The sequence below is a fragment of the Garra rufa genome, chromosome 1 (assembly GCF_049309525.1).
Source record: "Garra rufa chromosome 1, GarRuf1.0, whole genome shotgun sequence".
NCBI lineage: Eukaryota > Metazoa > Chordata > Actinopteri > Cypriniformes > Cyprinidae > Garra > Garra rufa.
In genome coordinates this window covers 74,804,701-74,824,778 of record NC_133361.1, presented here as the reverse complement: position 1 = coordinate 74,824,778, position 20,078 = coordinate 74,804,701, and the positions used below count along the sequence as shown (strand labels likewise).

General features: G+C 39.8%; 1 protein-coding gene and 1 pseudogene across 1 annotated transcript; one reads left to right on the top strand and one right to left on the bottom strand.

The window, feature by feature from the left end:
• Positions 1-8,774: 8,774 nt before the first annotated feature.
• Positions 8,775-13,005, bottom strand: LOC141320007 (protein NLRC3-like). Its single transcript, XM_073833284.1, has 3 exons — positions 12,942-13,005; positions 12,730-12,858; positions 8,775-10,597 (listed from the first exon to the last, which is right to left on the bottom strand). The coding sequence occupies exons 1-3, from the start codon at positions 13,003-13,005 to the stop codon at positions 8,775-8,777; spliced, it is 2,016 nt and encodes a 671-aa protein (XP_073689385.1).
• Positions 13,006-13,341: 336 nt separating this feature from the next.
• On the top strand, positions 13,342-19,485 carry LOC141319991 (GTPase IMAP family member 4-like; annotated as a pseudogene).
• The last annotated feature ends 593 nt before the right edge of the window (positions 19,486-20,078 follow it).

Genomic DNA, 20,078 nt, shown 5'->3' with positions numbered 1-20,078 from the left:
TGCAATCAGGTTGCAATTCAAAACTTCACCGCTAGATGCCGCAAAAATCTACACACTGCACCTTTAAACCAATGAGCCTTTTATAGGCTATAGTACATAGTCTATTCTCAAGTGGACACATAAACCTTGCTGGCTAAAGGAATGACAGGAATAATAGCTAGAATATATTTTATTTACTTTATTTACTATTTACTAAAGTGTTTTCTCAGTCAGTGTTGATTGCAAAGATAAATTTGTTTATAATGATCTCCGCAGTACAAGAGAAATGCACCTTTCAATGAGATAGTGTTTGTATTTGGTTCTTTCGAAGTAGACATTTCAAGCTTCCTATAGATAGCTGTATTTCTCATGTCCTCGAATTATCCCTGAGCTTCCCGTCATTTTTGTTCTGCGTTCCAGTTCGACAGAGACAGCAGAAAGAGCAGCTTTATTTTTCAAAACCTCAAGTTTTGTTGCTATTGTAAGTGTAGCCTACAAAAATAAAAGACCCTTTACAGTTTTAAGTGATCTATATGACAAAAAAAATTATGGCATATTTAATTTACACTGTTTAATCGCACCGTCGCCTTGCTGTCACAGTTCTGTCAGTCAGTGTGCTTTGGTCTCTCCCTTTGTCTCCTCCGTTGTTCTGTTTGCTTTGGTTTCTCCCCATTCAGCGTCATTGTATTCACCTGTCTGTGTTAATCAGTGTCCTTTTATCAGTTTGGTTCAGTTCTGTGTCTTGTTGTCCGGTAATAACGTTATGTTGGTGTGCTTGTCTTTCTTCCCGGTTGGATATTGTTGGATTATAATAAAGAAGCTTTGTTTGCAGGTCGTTGCCCTGTGCTATCTCCATCCAACCGTAACACATGCACTGCATTGCAAACATTGCAGCTTGTTCATTAACTAAAACATAGTCAACCAAACATATAATAGCCCAGATACATCTAGTGCTTAATTAAAATAGCTCATCGTACAAGCACATACGTATTTGCCAATGTGAAGAAGTTTTTTTTTGTTTTTTTTTAATTATTTAAGCCTGGGGAGCATAAGAAATAATATATTGTAGCAATAAAATTCAAATAGCCAACATTGTGAATTTGAAACATTTGGAAAAAGGATTATAGCACTAAACAATAAAAAAAACATCTCCAGAATTAAGTCATTATAATGTGAGATTAAATATTATCTAGAAAAATTTTGCAATAAAATGTTGAGAATAAAATAAACGAATTTTGAGAATAAAGTCGCTGTGTTTCAAGAAAAAAGCAAAAATTTGAAGGTAAGTCTAAATCAAATGCTGAGAATAAAGTCATATCATGTTCATTTCATCTCGTTGGACCGAGGTAAAAAGCGTCTTCAGTGTTTTAATAATAAACACTGAAGTTTTTAATAATAATGCATTAATGGGCTTACATTTACATTACATTTAGTTTTAGTCATTTTGTAAATGCTTTTATCCAAAGCTACTTAAAAATGCAGACAAATGTAAGCAATCAGATTCAACAAAAGAGCAATAAGTGCTATGACAAGTCTCAGTTAGCTTAATGCAGTATATACGTGGGAAGTTTTTTATTATTATATAACAAATAAGAAAACAGAATAAAAAAAGAATACAGCAAGCTAGTGAGTTTTTTTTTTTTTAAATTATATATAAAAAAAACTGATAGGAAAAAGACAGACAAAAGACAATATCTATTTTTTAAATAGTTTAGGGTTAGGTAAGGAGAGATTTGTTGCCCATAAGTAAATGAAATATGTTCTAGCTATTATTTCTCTAGACATTCATTGTCATTCCTTTAGCTAGCATGCTTTATGTGTCCACTGGAAAAAGCTATTCTAGAAAAGGCTCATTGGTTTACATTTAGCAGATTTTATCCAAAGCGACTTACAAAAGAACACAAAGGAAGCAATCAATATCAACAAATGAGCAAATAACATGCAAATGCTATAACAAGTCTCAGCCTAACGTAGTACATGTACAAAGGTTTTTTAATATATAAATTATATATTAAATAAAAAGAAAACAGATAGATTAAAAAACCTTAATATAGTATAATTCATTTAATATAAACGTGCAATTACTAATAGTTTAAATGAGCTACTATAAAAGCTTGTTGTTTGGCAAAATTAAAAGGCTATAAGCTATTATGTCTTATAACAAGTTCAATAAAATGTCGGTAACACTTTCTATGAAGCCCGTATTTATAATACACTATAAGGGTATTCTTAAGGCATTATAATGAATGCATAATGCATTATAAAAAACCTTATAATATGTTATATCTTCTCATGAGTATTCATAAGAACAGTTTTAATGTATTATAATTTGTACTTTTTTTGTGGTTATAGCTTTTAAGAGAATGATTACCTCCTCATAGTTATAACATATTATAAGTCTCATATCTTGCCATGTTTCTCATGTCACTTTACTTAAAGCATACAAAGACCACTTATAAGTAATTATACAAATATTTCCCAAAGAACCCTAAGATCAGGTATCAGTTTAGATAAATGTGTAATATTTACAGTTTGATGATTTTGATGGTACTCTTCAGACAGCTTTTGAAAAGGAACTCTGCAACTGCATGTCAGCTAGCAGTAATTATTATTATGCTGAATATATGCTAACACTAAATTTCGATGTTTCCCCAAAAGACAAACTATTATGTTATATTATAGTAACTTTGCAAGTACATGAACATTCTACCTAGCCCAACCATAACCTAAGCCTACTAATACTCTAAGGAGTGTTAGTTGGCATGTAGTTAGAAAGTTTAAGCTTATAGTCAATAGACTTAGGGGACCATCAAAATAAAACGTAATATAATGTAAAAAATAAATGTAATATGATATAGTCCATTATAAATTAAGAAGATTTAATATGCCGTTCATTGTGTGTTATAAATGATCATAATCTTAAAAGTTATAACCTCAAATACTCAAGTATTATAATGTATTATAATTGTTGTTATGATTATTCATGAGATGGTATAACATATTATAAGGTTTCTTATAATGCATTATGCATTTATTATAATGCCTTAGAAATACCCCTATAATGTGTTATAAATAGGGGCTTCATAGAAAGTGTTACCAAAATGTCTGTATTATATTTCTATGGACAGAGGAGGATAGCCCAACCAAAAAGAAACAAAGAAAACACAATATAACGTTCATTAAACCGTACGCAATGGTCACGCACATGTGACTGGAGCTATAGTATCATCTAGTGCTTGCTGATTTTCTTCTGCTCAGATGCATGTGGTGTCACGGTGCATGGATCGGCTGTGTTCTCAGGTCTCGTGATTTGGTGTCTTTCATGTGGTTACGTCATGCTCATTCGATTCAGCTGCTAATCAGTCCCCGCACCAGGTGTCACACATTACCGTCAGCTACATATACTCACCTCATTCTCTTCTTCCTTGTCTGATAGTTGATCTGGATGTTTGACTGGTTCGTTGGTTTGTCTTGGTCTTGTTCATTGTGGATTGTGTATTTTGTCGTTGATCGTCACTGGATTTGTATTTCATCACGGGACATTCACGCCACTTCATCACCAGCCATCAAGCCCCTGCACCACCCAGCCGAGAGACATCATCACCACGGAGTTTTGTGTTCACTTCATCTGTCTTTAATAAATATTCGTGTTTCACTTGCATTTGCTTCCTACTCTCATTCTTCCCGTCACAGAACTATCAGACCACATCATAGAAGCAGCAGGCTCCACCCCACTCACGGCTGAGGAAGCTTTACGTTCCTGCATCTCTCAGCTGGAGACCCCGGAGAAGAGCTCGGGGAATACAGGAACTGCGATCCGAGTTCTCGTGGCGCAGGTGTCCGAGCTAACCCAGCGGATGCAACACTGGCAACTCCCCACTGCGCCAACCCCACCACCCATGCCGCCCGCCCATCCTGAACCATCCGGGGCTGCTCAGTAACCCGAGCCCCGCCTTCCCCCAAAGGAGCTTTACAGCTGTGAGCTGAACTTCTGCCGGGCTTTCCTCACTAGATGCTCCATGCATTTTTCCCTTCAACCACGCACTTTTCCTAGTGAGAAAAGCAAGGTGGCGTTCGCGCTCACCCTGTTAACGGGGAAGGCGGCACTTTGGGGCAAGGCGGTATGGGAAAACCAAGATCCGTGTTGTGCCTCGTTCTCGGCGCTCTCCGCCTCATGAAGCGGGTGTTTGGGACTGGGAGGGAGGCCGCGCGGAGATTGACGGATCTCAGACAGGGGGAGAGATCTGTCTCGGACTTTTCGATTGTGGAGGGGAGGCGGAGATCTCAAGGCCTTTGCCTGTACTGCGGGGTGGCAGGGCATTTCGCCTTTAGCTGCCCAGTAAAAGCGCCAGCCCGGCAGTAAAAATGGGGCTACTGTCGGGTGGGATCTCCGCTATCAAGTCCTCGTCGGGATCTACCTCCACGCTCCTCCCGGTTAGGCTTAGATGGCAACGTCTGGACCTTCACTGCACTGCACTGCTGGATTAGGGGGCTGAAGGTAACTTTATGGATTTTTTGTTTGCTCATCAGAATCATGTTCCCCTCCTCCCCCTCACTAATTCTATAGCAGTCCACACACTCAATGGCCAGACCCTTCCCACCATCACGGAACCCATCACTCTCACGGTGTCAGGTAATCACCGTGAGAGTATCTCCTTCTACATTCTGGACTCACCCCATGCACCCGTTGTATTAGGACATCCATGGCTCATCAAACACAACCCCCTGATTCATTGGCAGCTGAGTGGAGCATCAAGTGTCATGAGTCTTGTCTTGTGTCTGCCTGTCTGTCTGTATCTGATTCTGTGTTTCAGGAGAAGGCGGCGAATCTGTGTAACGTGCCTGCGGAGTACCTCGATCTGAAGGAAGTGTTCAGTAAGTCTCGGGCTGCTTTTCTCCCTCCTCACCGTCCCTATGATTGTGCTATAGATTTACTGCCAGGTACGTCTCCGCCTAAGGGCAAATTATACTCATTTTGTATTCCTGAGAGAGAGACTATGGAGAAATACATTTCTGATTCTCTAGCAGCCGGGTTCATTCGACCCTCCTCTTCTCCAGCGGGGGCGGGGTTCTTTTTTGTGGGGAAGAAAGATGGGTCTCTGCGACCTTTTATTGATTACCGGGGGCTGAATAATATCACGGTAAAAAATACCTACCCTTTGCCGTTGATATCTTCAGCTTTCGAGAGGTTGCAGGGAGTGTCTATCTTCACTAAATTGGACTGAAGAAACACTTATCATTTGGTTCGCACCAGGAGGGGGGATGCATGGAAGACCGCCTTTAATACCCCGAGGGGGTACTTTGAGTACTTGGTCATGCCCTTCGGTTTGTCCAACTCCCCAGGTGTCTTCCAGGCACTCGTTAATGACGTGTTGAGAGACATGGTTGATCAGTTCATATATGTCTACCTGGACGACATATTGATTTTTTCTTCTTCTCTACAGGAACATGTTCAACACGTCAGACGAGTGCTTCAGAGGCTGCTAGAGAATGGGCTTTTTGTCAAGGCGGAGAAATGCGATTTTCATGCACAGTCTGTTCCTTTTCTAGGGTACATCGTGTCGGCAGAGGGTATGCGCATGGATCCCAGGAAGATCAAGGCTGTGGTAGAATGGCCAAGCCCAGATTCCCGTAAGGCCCTACAGAGGTTTCTGGGTTTCGCCAATTTTTAACGGCGTTTTATTCGCAATTACAGCCAACTAGCCGCGCCTCTAACTGCCTTGATCTCTCCCAGAACGGTGTTCAGGTGGTCAGGCGCAGCGGAAGCTGCATTTGCCAACCTTAAGCGCCGCTTCGTTTCGGCTCCCATCCTTGTTACCCCTGATCCATCACGTCAGTTCGTGGTAGAGCTCGACGCATCAGAGGTGGGGGTAGGTGCAGTGCTTTCCCAGCGCTCACCCTCAGACCACAAGATGCATCCCTGCGCGTTTTTCTCTCATCGTATGTCGCCAGCTGAATCAAATTACGATATTGGTAACAGAGAGCTATTGGCAGTCAAGCTAGCATTGGAAGAATGGCGCCATTGGTTGGAGGGATCGGGGGTACCCTTCATAGTTTGGACCGACCATAAGAACCTAGAATACATTAGAACCGCTAAAAGACTGAACTCTAGGCAGGCTCGGTGGGCACTATTTTTCGGACGTTTTGACTTTACTCTTTCGTACCGCCCGGGTTCCAAAAATGTCTGGCCCGATTCTTTATCTCGGATTTTTGACCACTCCGATCGCCCGTCCACTCCCGAGAGTATTTTTTCCGAGACACTTATTGTTTCTACTCTCAGTTGGGAGGTCGAATCGAAGGTTAAAACAGCCTTACATGGGGTAACACCTCCGGCCGGTTGCCCACCTAACCGTTTGTTTGTGCCAGAAAGTCTTCGGTCCGAAGTGATACGATGGGGTCATTTTTCCAATGCAGCATGTCATCCAGGGGTAAGTCGCACCTTACATTTGGTCAAGCAAAGATTTTGGTGGCCATTCATGGCTCGTGAAGTTCGCAGTTTTGTATTGGCTTGCTCAGTTTGCGCCACTGGTAAGACTTCTAACAGACCTCCAGATGGGCTCCTACAACCGCTGCCAATCCCTTCGAGACCCTGGTCTCACATAGCGCTAGATTTTGTTACCGCCCTCCCACCCTCCCAGGGTAACACGGTAGTTTTGACCGTGGTGGACCGGTTCTCGAAGGCGGTTCATTTCATCCCCTTGCCCAAATTACCTTCAGCCAAGGAGACAGCGGTGGCGGTCGTTGACCACGTCTTTCGGTTACATGGCCTCCCGACAGACATGGTCTCTGACAGAAAACCCCAGTTCGTGCCCAAATTTTGGCGAGAGTTTTGTAAACTTCTGGGTGCTACTGTTAGTTTCTCTTCGGGGTTCCATCCTCAAAGCATTGGGCAAACTGAGAGAGTCAACCAGGATTTGGAAAGAACGCTACGATGTATGGTCGCTAGAAAGCCTTCCTCCTGGAGTCAGCAGCTGTCAATGGTGGAGTACGCACACAATTCCTTACCAGTATCAGCCAGGGGCCCATCCCCAGTTGAATGTAGTGTAGGGTACCAGCCACCAATTTTTCCCAGTCTGGAATCCGAAGTCGCGGTCTCCTCCGTTCATGCCTTCATCCAGAGGTGCCGTCGCAAATGGTCCAGAGCCCGTGAGACTCTGGTCCAGGTGGGAGCGTGCACCAAGGCCAAAGCCGATCGCCAGGTTCAAAAGTGTGGCTTTCTACCAAGAACATTTCTCTCCGATCCGTTTCGAATAAACTTGCTCCCAAATTTATTGGCCCGTTTTCTGTCACCAAAATCATTAGTCCGGTGGCAGTCCGCCTCAACCTCCCTCCAGCGTACAGGAGAATTCATCCCGTGTTCCATGTGTCAAAAATTAAACCCGTATTTTTTGCTCGCATTAATCCGTCTGTCCCGGTTCCCCCACCGCCGCGGCTCGTAGACGGGGAACCCACCTAATCGGTTAACCGTATTCTGGACTCTAGGCGGAGGGGACGCGGATTCCAGTACTTGGTTGAATGGGAAGGTTACGGTCCGGAGGAGAGAATTTGGGTACATGCTAGAGACATTCTGGATCACTCCCTTATTGATGATTTCAATCAACAGGTACAGGAGGCTGGGAACGTCAGGGGACGTTCCTAGGAGAGGGGGTACTGTCACAGTGCATGGATCGGCTGTGTTCTCAGGTCTCGTGATTTGGTGTCTTTCATGTGGTTACGTCATGCTCATTCGATTCAGCTGCTAATCAGTCCCCGCACCAGGTGTCACACATTACCGTCAGCTACATATACTCACCTCATTCTCTTCTTCCTTGTCTGATAGTTGATCTGGATGTTTGACTGGTTCGTTGGTTTGTCTTGGTCTTGTTCATTGTGGATTGTGTATTTTGTCGTTGATCGTCACTGGATTTGTATTTCATCACGGGACATTCACGCCACTTCATCACCAGCCATCAAGCCCCTGCACCACCCAGCCGAGAGACATCATCACCACGGAGTTTTGTGTTCACTTCATCTGTCTTTAATAAATATTTGTGTTTCACTTGCATTTGCTTCCTACTCTCATTCTTCCCGTCACATGTGGATCGTGAGCTGTGTGTGGATTGAACAAGGATAAAGAGTCTCAAAATTAAAATGAATCAAATACAGTTGACTCAGAAAAGATGTGAATAAATGCTTTTGTGTCACTTGATCCATAAATGCACATTTCAATGGCTACATGTACAAATTATGATACTTTAATACAAACTATAACATTTGTATTTACAAATATGTCTCTGTTTTAACAAAATGCTGCACATGAATGTAATTCTTAACTCTGCAGACACACAAAGGTGTCTTTTTTTTTCCCAAATCTTGTTCACGTTAATGAATCACACTGGGCCTAGTTCATGTGTGAAATGCTGTAAACTGTGAAAATGAACTGAACAAGATTGACTCGAACAAGACGTCAATAAATGCACGTGTGTCACCTGATCCACAAATGCACAGAATCCTTTTTGCATGAGTAATTTATGATATATTAATGCAGAACAGAACATTTTAATTTGCAAGCATGTCTGTGTTTGTACAAATGGCTGCACGATCATTTAATCCAGAATTACACTGACTCCAATTGAAAGGCATTTGTTTGTGGTTAGTAAGATACATGCATAAAATGAATGCAGTACATGGATAAATGTGAGTGAATCTATTAATCAATTTGAGTCTAAAATTTTCCCATAACTAGTCCTCCACATATTTGAACAGTGATTCAGCAAATGTGAATGTCAAACCAGACAGAAGACAGAAGACATTACTCACAGGGCTTTTCTGCAGCATCTCACAGCTGGAATGAGTCTCTCATAGTTGTAAGGTTTTGACGTGAACCTCTTTGGGTTGAACTCATCCAGAACCTTCTCTGACATCAGCAGTACATAAGTCAGCAATGTGCACATTGAAGAGGAGAGATCTCTTCCTGGATGTTCATCTGAACTGATGTAACTCTGGATTTCCTCAAATAATGAATGATCTTTGAGCTCCAGTAAGCAGTAGAATAGGTTGACTAAAGCTTCATCTCTGATATCCTCATTTTGTTGTTGTTGTTTAATGTATTCAGTGGTTTGTCTGATGCTCTCTGTGGTGTCTTTAGTGTGTTTGATCAGGCCTTTGAGCAGCTTTTGACTGGACTCCAGTGAAATTCCCATCAGAAACCGCAGGAAAAGGTCCAGATGTCCTCTCTTACTCTGCATTGCTTTATCAGTGGCACTCTTTGTTAACTCATGAAATTGGACTATTTCTCTTCCAGAGAAGAAATTATGTTTTTTTCTGGGTGTAGTTTGTGAATCTTCAAAGAAAAACTGAAGCTCCTGCTTGTTCTTGTTCAGGTAACAGAGGAACACATGCACTGCAGCGAGAAACTCTTGAACACTCAGATGAACAAAGCAGAAAACCTTTGTCTCATAAAGGCCATCTTCCTTCTTAAAGATCTCAGCGATCATTCCTGTGAACTCAGTGTCTTTACTCACATTAATACCACATGCTTTCAGATCTTCCTCATAAAACACAATGTTTTCTTGCTTCAGCTGTTGAAATGCTAGCTTGGCTAATTTCAGAATCATTTTTCTATTTGATTCCAGGAGCTTTGTACGTTGTCTTTGTTTTTTTCCTTCATACTTCTGGTTCTTCATGTTCATCTGTATCAGCAGGAAGTGGATGTACATTTCAGTGAGTGTTGTGCTGATGTTCTCTTCACTGCTCCGAATGAGAATATGCTGAAGTACTGTGGCAGTGATCCAGCAGAACACAGGAATGTGGCACATGATGTAGAGACTGCGATTCGTGTGAATGTGTTTGATGATTCTGTCGGCCAGAGTCTGATCTGTGATTCTCTTTCTGAAGTACTCGTCTTTCTGTTTGTCAGTGAATCCTCGCACCTCAGTGAACAAACCTACACATCGAGGAGGAATCTGATTGGCTGCTGCTGGTCGTGATGTCACCCAGACCAGAGCTGATGGAAGCAGAGTCCCTTTGACCAGATTTGTGAACAGCACATCTACAGATGATCTTTCCTCAACAGTGTTCACTGACTTACTTTCAAAATCCAGACGCAGGCGACTCTCATCAAGTCCGTCAAATATAAATGCAAGTTTAGATTCTGTATATAACTGTGATTTCTCCAGGTCCTTCAAATCAGGATAAAATCTCATCAGAAACTCATGGAGATTGATCTTTCTGTCTTTAATCATGTTGATCTCTCTGAATAGAAGCAGAAACACACAGTCTATATCCTGACTGGTTTCATCTTCTGCCCAGTCCAGGATGAATTTGTGCACAGAAACAGTTTTCCCAATGCCAGCGACTCCTTTGGTCAGCGCTATCTTCTCCTCATTCTTTCTCCTCAGTTCATTAAATATATCTTCACATTTGATTGGTTTGTCCTGTGTTTTCTGGGTCTTTAGAGCATCGTCAATCTTCAGAATCTCATGTTCCTGATTGACATCTTTCATATCTCCCTCTGTGATGAACAGTTCTGTGTAAACAGCCTTCAGATCTGTGTAACTGTCATCTTTGTTGCCCTCAAAAATACATTTCGCTTTATTCTTCATTTTGGTTTTGTGAGTTTTCAAAAATTTTTCCAGCTCTATAATAAAAAAGAGAAAAAACATTAAACAGTTTTGACAATTTTTCATATCATAATTACTAATAACTGGTACATTATCAATTCATACTCCTTAACATAATGGTTTTCTAGCACATTAAACAGGATGTGATGCTGTACAACATGGGTTGACCTGCTTAAATGAACTTTTGCCTGTGTGACTGTAATCATGTCTTGATGATACCCAGCCCTTGTTCACACTAATATGTTTTTGTTTGAAAACACATTTTTCTCTCCATTTTGTCCTTCCATCCACACTGAGATGGCATTTTTGTCGATGACATAGAGCTTTTTGAAAGTGCAATCTGGATGTGTTAGTAAATTAAGATATTTCCATAAATAAAATTATCATGCCAAAAGAACTGCAACTTACTATGACTGTTTCGTCAGTAACAGCTCAGTGAGGTTTTATGAGGTTTTACACATGCGCGGTAAGAAGAATTGAAAGTTTTTTAACGATTCAGTGTGGATGAGAAATGTTTGGAAAACACTAGTGCAGATGAGAGCATTTTATAATAAAAATGCTGTCCCAGCAAACACAAAACGTTTTTACAACTTTCCACAACGTTGCATTTTGGTTGCAATTAGGTAATGTTGTAGTGCAACGTTTTAAAAATGTTTTTAAAACGTTTGTTTAAATAAAAAAAAATAATGTAACCAAAATAAAACGTTTTAGAAACGTTGTAAAAAGATTAGACTAGATGAGAACAGATAATTAGAACGCTACATTCTGATAGTTTCTGATAGTAATCATTAGCAAGCAAACCAAATCATCTGTTCACATTTTCTCTCACTGTTTTTGCCATAACAAACATCCAAAGACACTTATCAACATAATAGTGAGAATAAACCAAACTATTACTTTCAAACAGACATCAACATCTAAACCTCTGTTCACCTCAGTAAAAAACTTGTGTAAATGTATGACAGTAATAAAGTCAATCTGGTTTATAATAAGTAAAGCTGGTAATGCAGTTCACATCCAATGTCCAATAGGAAGATTCCCACTTAAATCTTTATTAAAATGTTAGTGGATAATGTTCTAATAAATAAATCATGAAACATTTGTATAATGTTTTGAGAATGTTATTCTACCTTTCAGGAGAATACTCCTAAATAAATGGGAACTAACATAAGACTTGCTGCTGAAAACATTACCGGAACATTCTTAGAACCAAACCATTCCTAGCTGGACAGATGCTCTCAGGACTGTGTTTGTGCAATAACCGGTCTAGGCTGAAAAATAAGCTTTTTTAATGCTATCTGAGCATAAGAAATTACTAATTATAAGACAGTTGTCAGATTTAATTGTCTATTAAATTTAGTCATAAGCCTGGAGAACAGTTTTTGGAGAATGTGATGTTTGCTCATTCAGAGACACAGGAGCTGCACTTTCATGACTGAAACAGCTGAACGAGAGGCATTTAAAAGAAGGTCACCAATTGAAATGACTTGATTTAAAGAGAATTGGTAATACAGTCACAACTGTGTCTTATGCAGTAAAAAAAAATGATGAAAACAACATAGTTTTGAATACGACTGATAAGACTGCACCTTGTTCTTCTGTGTTTTTCTCTGCTGTCTTTTTTTGTGGCTCTGTGCGGAGAGAGAGAAAAGACAGAAGTAAAAATGTGTGACAAAATACACAGATACACAAATGAAAATACTGTAGTATGTCTGCGTAAGAACAATATGACCATAAATGAACTGTGAGATTCATCTCCCTGTTATTATTCTCCTTCAGTCACCATAGAAGTAATGTCACACAGCCTCCTGTGTATTTTTATGAGAAGTTATTTTTCAAGTGAAGCATTATTGCTTTTCTTGGTTCAAGGTTATATTCCATATTTGATATTTCCAACTGTGTAAATGAGTAAGACAGTAAGAAAGAAATAAAGACTGAAGATTTAGGACACGATTGTGTTCATGTGACAGTTCTTCACACATCTGTGCAGACCATTGATGACTGAGACGGACTGAGAAACATTTATTACTGAACTGATGAGGAAGAGGAATCTAATTCTTAGGTCAACTTTTATAAGAACTGGTTTACAATCACTCAGCATTATTTCACTGCGGGCTAATAAGCAGTGTCTCAGTTACAGTCACAGTACCGTGTCCTGCAGTGGTGATGTTGAAAGTCACTGGGCCTGTGATGGTGTTTTTATTGAGTACAGGAGCATATGAAGTTCCTCCCCCCTGAGCATTCATATTAACACAGACTTCACTGCTGCTCATCTGAACTGGAACACAGACAGAGAGATTCATTACATTTCAGCATAAAGACAGACAACTTCACCATCACTGATATTCTGTTCTTCATTACCTTCCTTGTGTTTTTTATCTTCCGGCTCATCTTGTGTGTCACTATGCTGCTCAACAGATGCCATCGTCCTTCACCGACTCGCTGCTGTTGGACAGGAAGAAAAGCTTTTTAATCACTCCACTGTTAGACACTTTACTGAAATAAATAAGCAACTCTATGAAAATGAACGAGTAAATTAAATATAGCAGCAGTAAATAACACTGGATAAAACATATCTATACCAGCATACAGTTAGTTTGTATCCAGATCATACATGTTCTGGTCATTTTTAAATGATTTGTTCAGATGTTTAATCAACTAATTGTTTAACAGTTTTGAGAAGTTATCTTGTTACAATGGCAGTTGCACAGCAGACGTACTGTTCTGAGATCAAACTAAATCTTTTGTGTACTTCTCAAGAATGAGTGAGGGAATAGTGAATGAGGCTGTAACCAACTAACCCTTTGTGGGAATATTTGCATAACGCCGCCCAAACGTATACTCCTAGAAAGAAGGCTTTGTTAGAGATTGTCTTACTAAGGGGAGATGAGAGGGTCTGTATTGATTACTATTGGAGAAAGCAAACCAGCTAACTCCTTATTAACCAATCACACTACAGCCTTGACGTCACTGAATTTCAGAGATGTGCGACACTCAATCACCGTTTGGGAAGTGCTGGAAGCTGAATCACACCTATTGCAAAAAAGTCACTGACTTCTCTTATAAAATGGCTTTTTTTCCCCGTGGTAAACTAAAAAAGTTAAACCCAAAAGTAGTGTTTGGTGTAAAATATGTTGAAGGTTAGCTGATGCTGTTGGTTTATTCAGTGAAAAGCTGCTAGTTTCTATGCGAAAGCAAAAGCACTTTATTTAGCCTTTATTTGGCAGCTACTTCTGCCAGTCATTGACAGCTTTTTAAAAATATGATCTTTAAACATTATTTCCATTAAAGGCAAACTGTGCTGCCATGTATTTCAACATGTTTTATGGGGTTTTTTTTTCTTTACAGTGTGACAAATAGTGGATCCTGAAGCTATTCTAACTAACTCCTCACAGTTTTAAAACAAATGAAAATACCTTTACCTGGATCATAGAACAAACTGATTATTTCAGTTTTGTCATATCTGACAGTCACTTTATGTTGACAAGGCAGTCCAGCAAAGACGGATAAGTCATTGGTTTTTAACATTCAGCAACTCAATTAATTCAACTGATTTGATCCATACTGTGGAGATAGGATGTATTTGTATTTTCCAGTACTAGCCCTAACCACTAGGGGTCAGCAGTGTTATAGTCTTACCAGTACAGTGTTGATTACCAATCAGAAGTGGAGCTGTGCTGCTGCTGCTCTTCCTGTTCCTGTCCTGAAAACAGGACAACAATCAGTTTGTTACAGAAGATTGTTCATCTGTTCAGGTAGGGTGACCATATTTTAGTTTTCAAACTAAGAGGACAGTGGGGGCAGGATGTAGATGGGGGATGTTGGGTTTGAGGGGGTTAAAAATCCCCCAAAGTAGCGCAGTGACCATATCCCAAATATCAAAACTCAACATCAGTCATTTCCACACCTAAAATACATATTTTACATCACCGTTATGTAGACTGATCAACAGGTTTCCTAACAGTGGCCATCCTTCACAAGCTTAACATACATAATGGATATTTGTATTATTTAACATTTAGTTATTGCAGGTTTGCATTGAATTTCACAGTTTTTATTCATTTTGAGCAGTACTGTATCTGTTTCTGCAGAACTAAAGTAACATCTCACTCACAATTTCTCTCAACATGGGGACAGGAGAGCTTTTAATGAATAAATGGGCAAAGTAAACCCCAACACTGGCTCTGTCTAGAGTCCATTTCCACGTCACACACTCTGACATCAGCACAATGTAGTTTTTAGACCCCAAACATGAAAATAGCGCAAAACAGCTAAAGATTGTGAGAGTTCAATTTAAGTGCTTCTTTTGTCATTTGATCAGCTTTCTCATTTCCAGGTATATCAACATGTGCTGGTACCCACACTGACATTTCAGAGGAGGATCTTCTGAAACTGAAGACCAGGAAGTGTATAAACATGACGGCAGCTGCACCTCTCACCATCATCCTGGTCATTAAACTGGACACGTTCACTGAAGAAGAGAGACTCTCGGTGGAGAAGATCAGAGCCATATTTGGAGAAGAAGCAGATAAACACACAGTCATCCTCTTCACTCATGGGAATCAACTGGACAAACCTATTGAAGAATTCACTAAAGACAACGAGGCTCTGAAAGAAATCCTGAATCGCTGTGAAGGAGGATATTCAATAATAAAGACATGGAGGATCGCAGTCAGGTTGTGGAGTTCCTGCTGAAAGTAGACGCTGTAGTCGCTGCTAATGGAGCTGAATATTACACTAGCGACTCTTACCAGGATGTGGAGAACATGCTGAAAACTAAACCAGAGGAACTGAAGAAGCTGTATGAGAACAAATTACGAAACTTACAGAGAGAACTGGAGGCCAGATTTGCTGAAGAGAAGAGGAAACAGCAGGGGAGAATAGAGACACTGACAGCGTCTGAGCAAGAGAAAGAAAAGCCGATCAAAGAGTTGGAACGACTGAACAAGTGTACAATGACCAAGGACCAGCGATATTATAAAGCAAAGCTCAGAGAGGCCAGAACAGACCTGTACTCATCCAAATATAATAAAAAAGATCTTTCAGAAGTTCTGCAACATCAGATCTTCATCACATTCACATTATGGAAATATGTGTGTATGTATTTATGTGTATATAACAGGGGTCACCAACCCTGCTCCTGGAGAGCTGTTGGCAGAGTTTAGCGCCAACCCTAATCAAACACACCTGAAAAAGCCAATCGATGTCTTCAACATCACTAGAAAGCTGGAGGCAGGTGTGTTTGATTAGGGTTGGAGCTAACACTTCAGGACAATGGCCCTCCAGGACCGAAGTCGCCCATCCCTGAGCCAAGGTGTTTGTGTTTCTTGATCATTACAGACAGGTGTTGAACTGAAGTCTGCAGGACACTAGCTCTCCAGGCCTGACATTTTCTTTATTTAAAATATAGATTTTTATTTATTCATAGGCTATATGGCTGCAATAATATTTTAGTGGCTTAGGAGTTCCCCTAATAGGCATTGATTGTTTGGGATATTGTGTCCCAGGCGCGCCTCTTGCCTTGGCTAGTGACAGTTGGGCCAAATTTTCCTCGTAACATACCTTTATGTTCGTTCACCAACTGGGCCAGCAACAAACCTTGCTCCTCAGTCCAGTTCAGCTTGCAATTCCTTTTTTTCTCCATTTTCTGTGTTTGTAGGATATTTGTTAACAAGCCTTCATAAATAGACCAGCCAGCAATCACAGACATTGATAAAAGCTGAGCCGTGTTTCCCTCGCTAAGACCACACTGAGTTGTAACGTTGCAATTTCTACTTCATTAAGGACAGCCCCTTGAGATACTGTAGGCCATCTTGTTTTCAATGGGGTCCATATGGGAGTGAAAGTACAAAATATGCCAGCTAGGATATTAATATGAGCAAATAAGACACAAATCATTAATTGAACAGGGAGTAATGAGCTTAAGTTTTCACATATTTTAGATTCTAATGTTAGGCTATAACCCCCACAGCTTACTATTCATTTTCCAGATATTTTCTTGAATGTGAAATATTATTTACAATTACAGTCTGCATGAGATTAGAGTGTATAATTATGTTTATTGATTTGAGGGTACATCCTTTGCTCATTATCACCAAAAGTTCATTTTCATCAAACTTGTAGGATCAACCAATCACGGCTTTTGAAATGATGACTCATACCTAGCAACGGGGTCAACCACACCTCCTCACTAAGATAGGATTTTCAGGTAAAGTTAGGTGCTCTCTGAGAGGATTCTCAGAATCTTTAGGGATACGGGTCCTGGAGTTTACAGAAAGCAGCTGTTTCATTCTCATATTTCACAGATCTGCATTTAAAAATGAATCACACGATGGAAAAACATCTTTGTAATATATATATATATGTGTGTGTGTGTGTGTGTGTGTGTGTGTGTGTGTGTGTGTGTGTGTGTGTGTGTGTAAAGCTTAATTGGATTATTAAGTTTGGCTCATGTCCAAGATTAGATTACATGGAGAGGGCTGGGTTTATGACTTATACTGCAGCTGGCCACCAGGGGGTGACCGAAAACAATTGGCTTCACTTTTCTTTTTCTCGGGACTCTTGCAGCACACTTGATACAGACACAGTATTTCATCAAAACTGTCTGCAGACGCATGAAGCTGTTGATTGAAAGTTTCTCTCGAAGAGTGAAAAGTTCACGATAAAAGAAACTGTTTGAGAATCAACCAATATAAGAATGAGCAGCGTTCTGTGATTGACTGACAGAGACACACTTGATCATCTGTTTGATCACTACATAAACAGCCTTCAATAAAACCATCAAAATAGCTTCAGCACAGCATTAAAGAAGCAGAAACGGATCAATGACGCATCATAAGATGACACTCAAACAATGAATGAAAAACCAACACTCACCTCAAATTAAATGTGTAGATCTTTCTGCTTCGTCTGAACTGTCGTGTTGAACAACAGATCTGAAATCTCTTTCACTTCTAGCAGAACCAGAATGAGTCATCTGAACTCTGATTCGTCAGTTAAAAGGAAAGGTTGTTCTCAGGAAACGCTGCTGAACTTAGAACTAGTTTTACAAATTTGTGCCTATATGCTTTGAACATGTGTATGTAAGATATTTATACATGCGTGTCACTGTTGATTGAACAGCGATGCTTTCCGTGTTAAAAGGTGATTGTGTGAGAAAAATAAAAATCATAACTACATTATTTAATCTTTACTATGTGTCGGTTAGGATTCATTCAGGTTCTATTGTTTAGTAGTTTGTGATTCATTCTGCAATGTTTCATGACAAAAAAATAAATAAATAAATAAATAAAAAAAAAGACTGGCTCAATTTGTGTAGTATGAGTGACATGCTGACTGCTAGAACATTTTATTTATAAAGCATTTTATAAAGCAACTTTTTGGCTCAAGGTCTGCATTTAAAGTCACACCAGAGGTGTTCAGAAGAGATTAGGACTTTACTTTCTGCAGAACAGTCAAGTTCTTCCACACTGACTGAATCAATCCTTTCCTTTTGAACCTTATACACAGAGGCATTGTCATGTTCAAATAGAAGAGGGTCATGTCCAAACTGTTGCTATAAGATTAGAAACACTCAATCCTCTAGAATATCATTATGTGCTTAACATTGAGATTTGTACTCATGGAAATTACTAAAGTAGTCCAACAAGTTCATTAAGTATATAAGCAATATAGTGTAAGCTGAACAAAGTAAATCAAGACACAAACATAAATAATATACAACAATATAAAATAAATCCTGTAAAACGCCAGAGAACAGGGAGGTGTTTAAGTGTAGATTTACAGCAAGTATGAGATCTATAATGTAAGATATAGGGCTTTATCACTGAACCCTTTAAAAACAAATGACAATAACTTTAACTCTGGCTTGCTTAGTTGGGGACACTTTCCAGCGATATCGTATACTATTTGAACTGAACTGGACGATGATAATCACTGAATTCATTGATGAACTGCCTTTAACTGAAAATTGATTATTTACAATAATGCGTAACTAACACGCTATGGTGCTGTTTAAATACTGTGCAGTTGCTTTGACACAATCTGTATTGTTACAAGCGCTATACAAATAAAGGTGACTTGACTTGACTAAACTGAATTCTAGAATAAACGGCTATTAATTAATTATTTCAGTGTTGTTATTATTTTGCTGGAGGAAATTATTTGACAACCACTTGTTTTTATTTGCCAGATCTCTGACTGTCTCAGATCCACTCGATGCTTCCCACTTCACCACATACCAGTGTTCATCAAAACAAGGGAGGACATGAGTGAGAGCAGACGAGAAAAACAACCCTCAGAGCATTTCATCACAACAGGTCAAACAAGTCTGCAACACGGGGGCGCCTCAAGGGACAATACTCTCCCCATTTCTGTTCACCCTGTACGTATCTGACTCCTACCACTGTCACCTGCAGAAGTTCTCACTGCATTATTGGCTGTTTGTCTGGGGAGAATGAGCAGGAATACAGGGGGGTCATCTCTGACTTTGTGAGCTGGTGTGAGAAGGAGTGCTACCGTCGATCTTTTCTCCCCACAGCTAGAAGACTTACAATATTTCACTGCAGAGACATACACATGCTGTGAATATTGCTTGTTTTTGCTGTTGTGCAATATTTCAGATTATGTGCAATATAGTTTTATAAAGAGTTTTATAATGTCTATATTGTTACATATTGTTTTTTGCTGATCCTATGGATCCTGTTAAATTGCTGCTGCTTCAAAGGAATTTCCCCAGTGTGGGGTAAATAAAGTCAATCCAGTCCAATCCAAACTGGTTTTCAAGATGATATGAGTGTTTTCTGCTATTATGAACACTCATTGGTGGCATTCAGATTTTACCACACAACTGTCGTGGACTTGCGTGTGGGACGGATATCAGGAGATAAAACCACCACAGTGTTGATGACAACCTCTTGTGTTTGAAAGAGACCGTTGAAGCAAGACTGAGTAAAAAAGAATTGATGAAATGTTGATTTTCATGGGGCTGATGAGTCCTCAACAGATATTGGCATTGTTCAGGCTGTCAGTCCAAATCCGATTATTGTTCTTTTCAGATAAGTGTCCTGTGAGCCTTTTTATTTCACTGAATATCTACAATGGTTTGTATGGCAATGGCGTTGCGTTAGTACGCCTGCACTAAAAACAACAGTGTGCAATACATGGATCTGTTCTTCCTACCCTTTGATTTGACAGTTTGACAGCAAGATCTTCTGACCCTCATAACTGATCTCTAGCTACTTTGGTTCTTCCAAACTAGTTAGCGCATTTGATTAAAACATCAGTTGTCTGAGATTACTGTGCGTTGTCATGTTCATTGGAAAAGGCAGATATATTGATACTCAAGACCATCTTAAATATGGTAGTAGGAGGCTAGCAGACATTTTAGCTGTTTGTTTTACTAGCGTTATGATTCATGGTTTGTTTCCAGATTTAGTGGTGTCTGTTTCGTTGGTTTCAGTTTTCAAGGATATGCTGGTGAGGCAGATGGTCTAAATA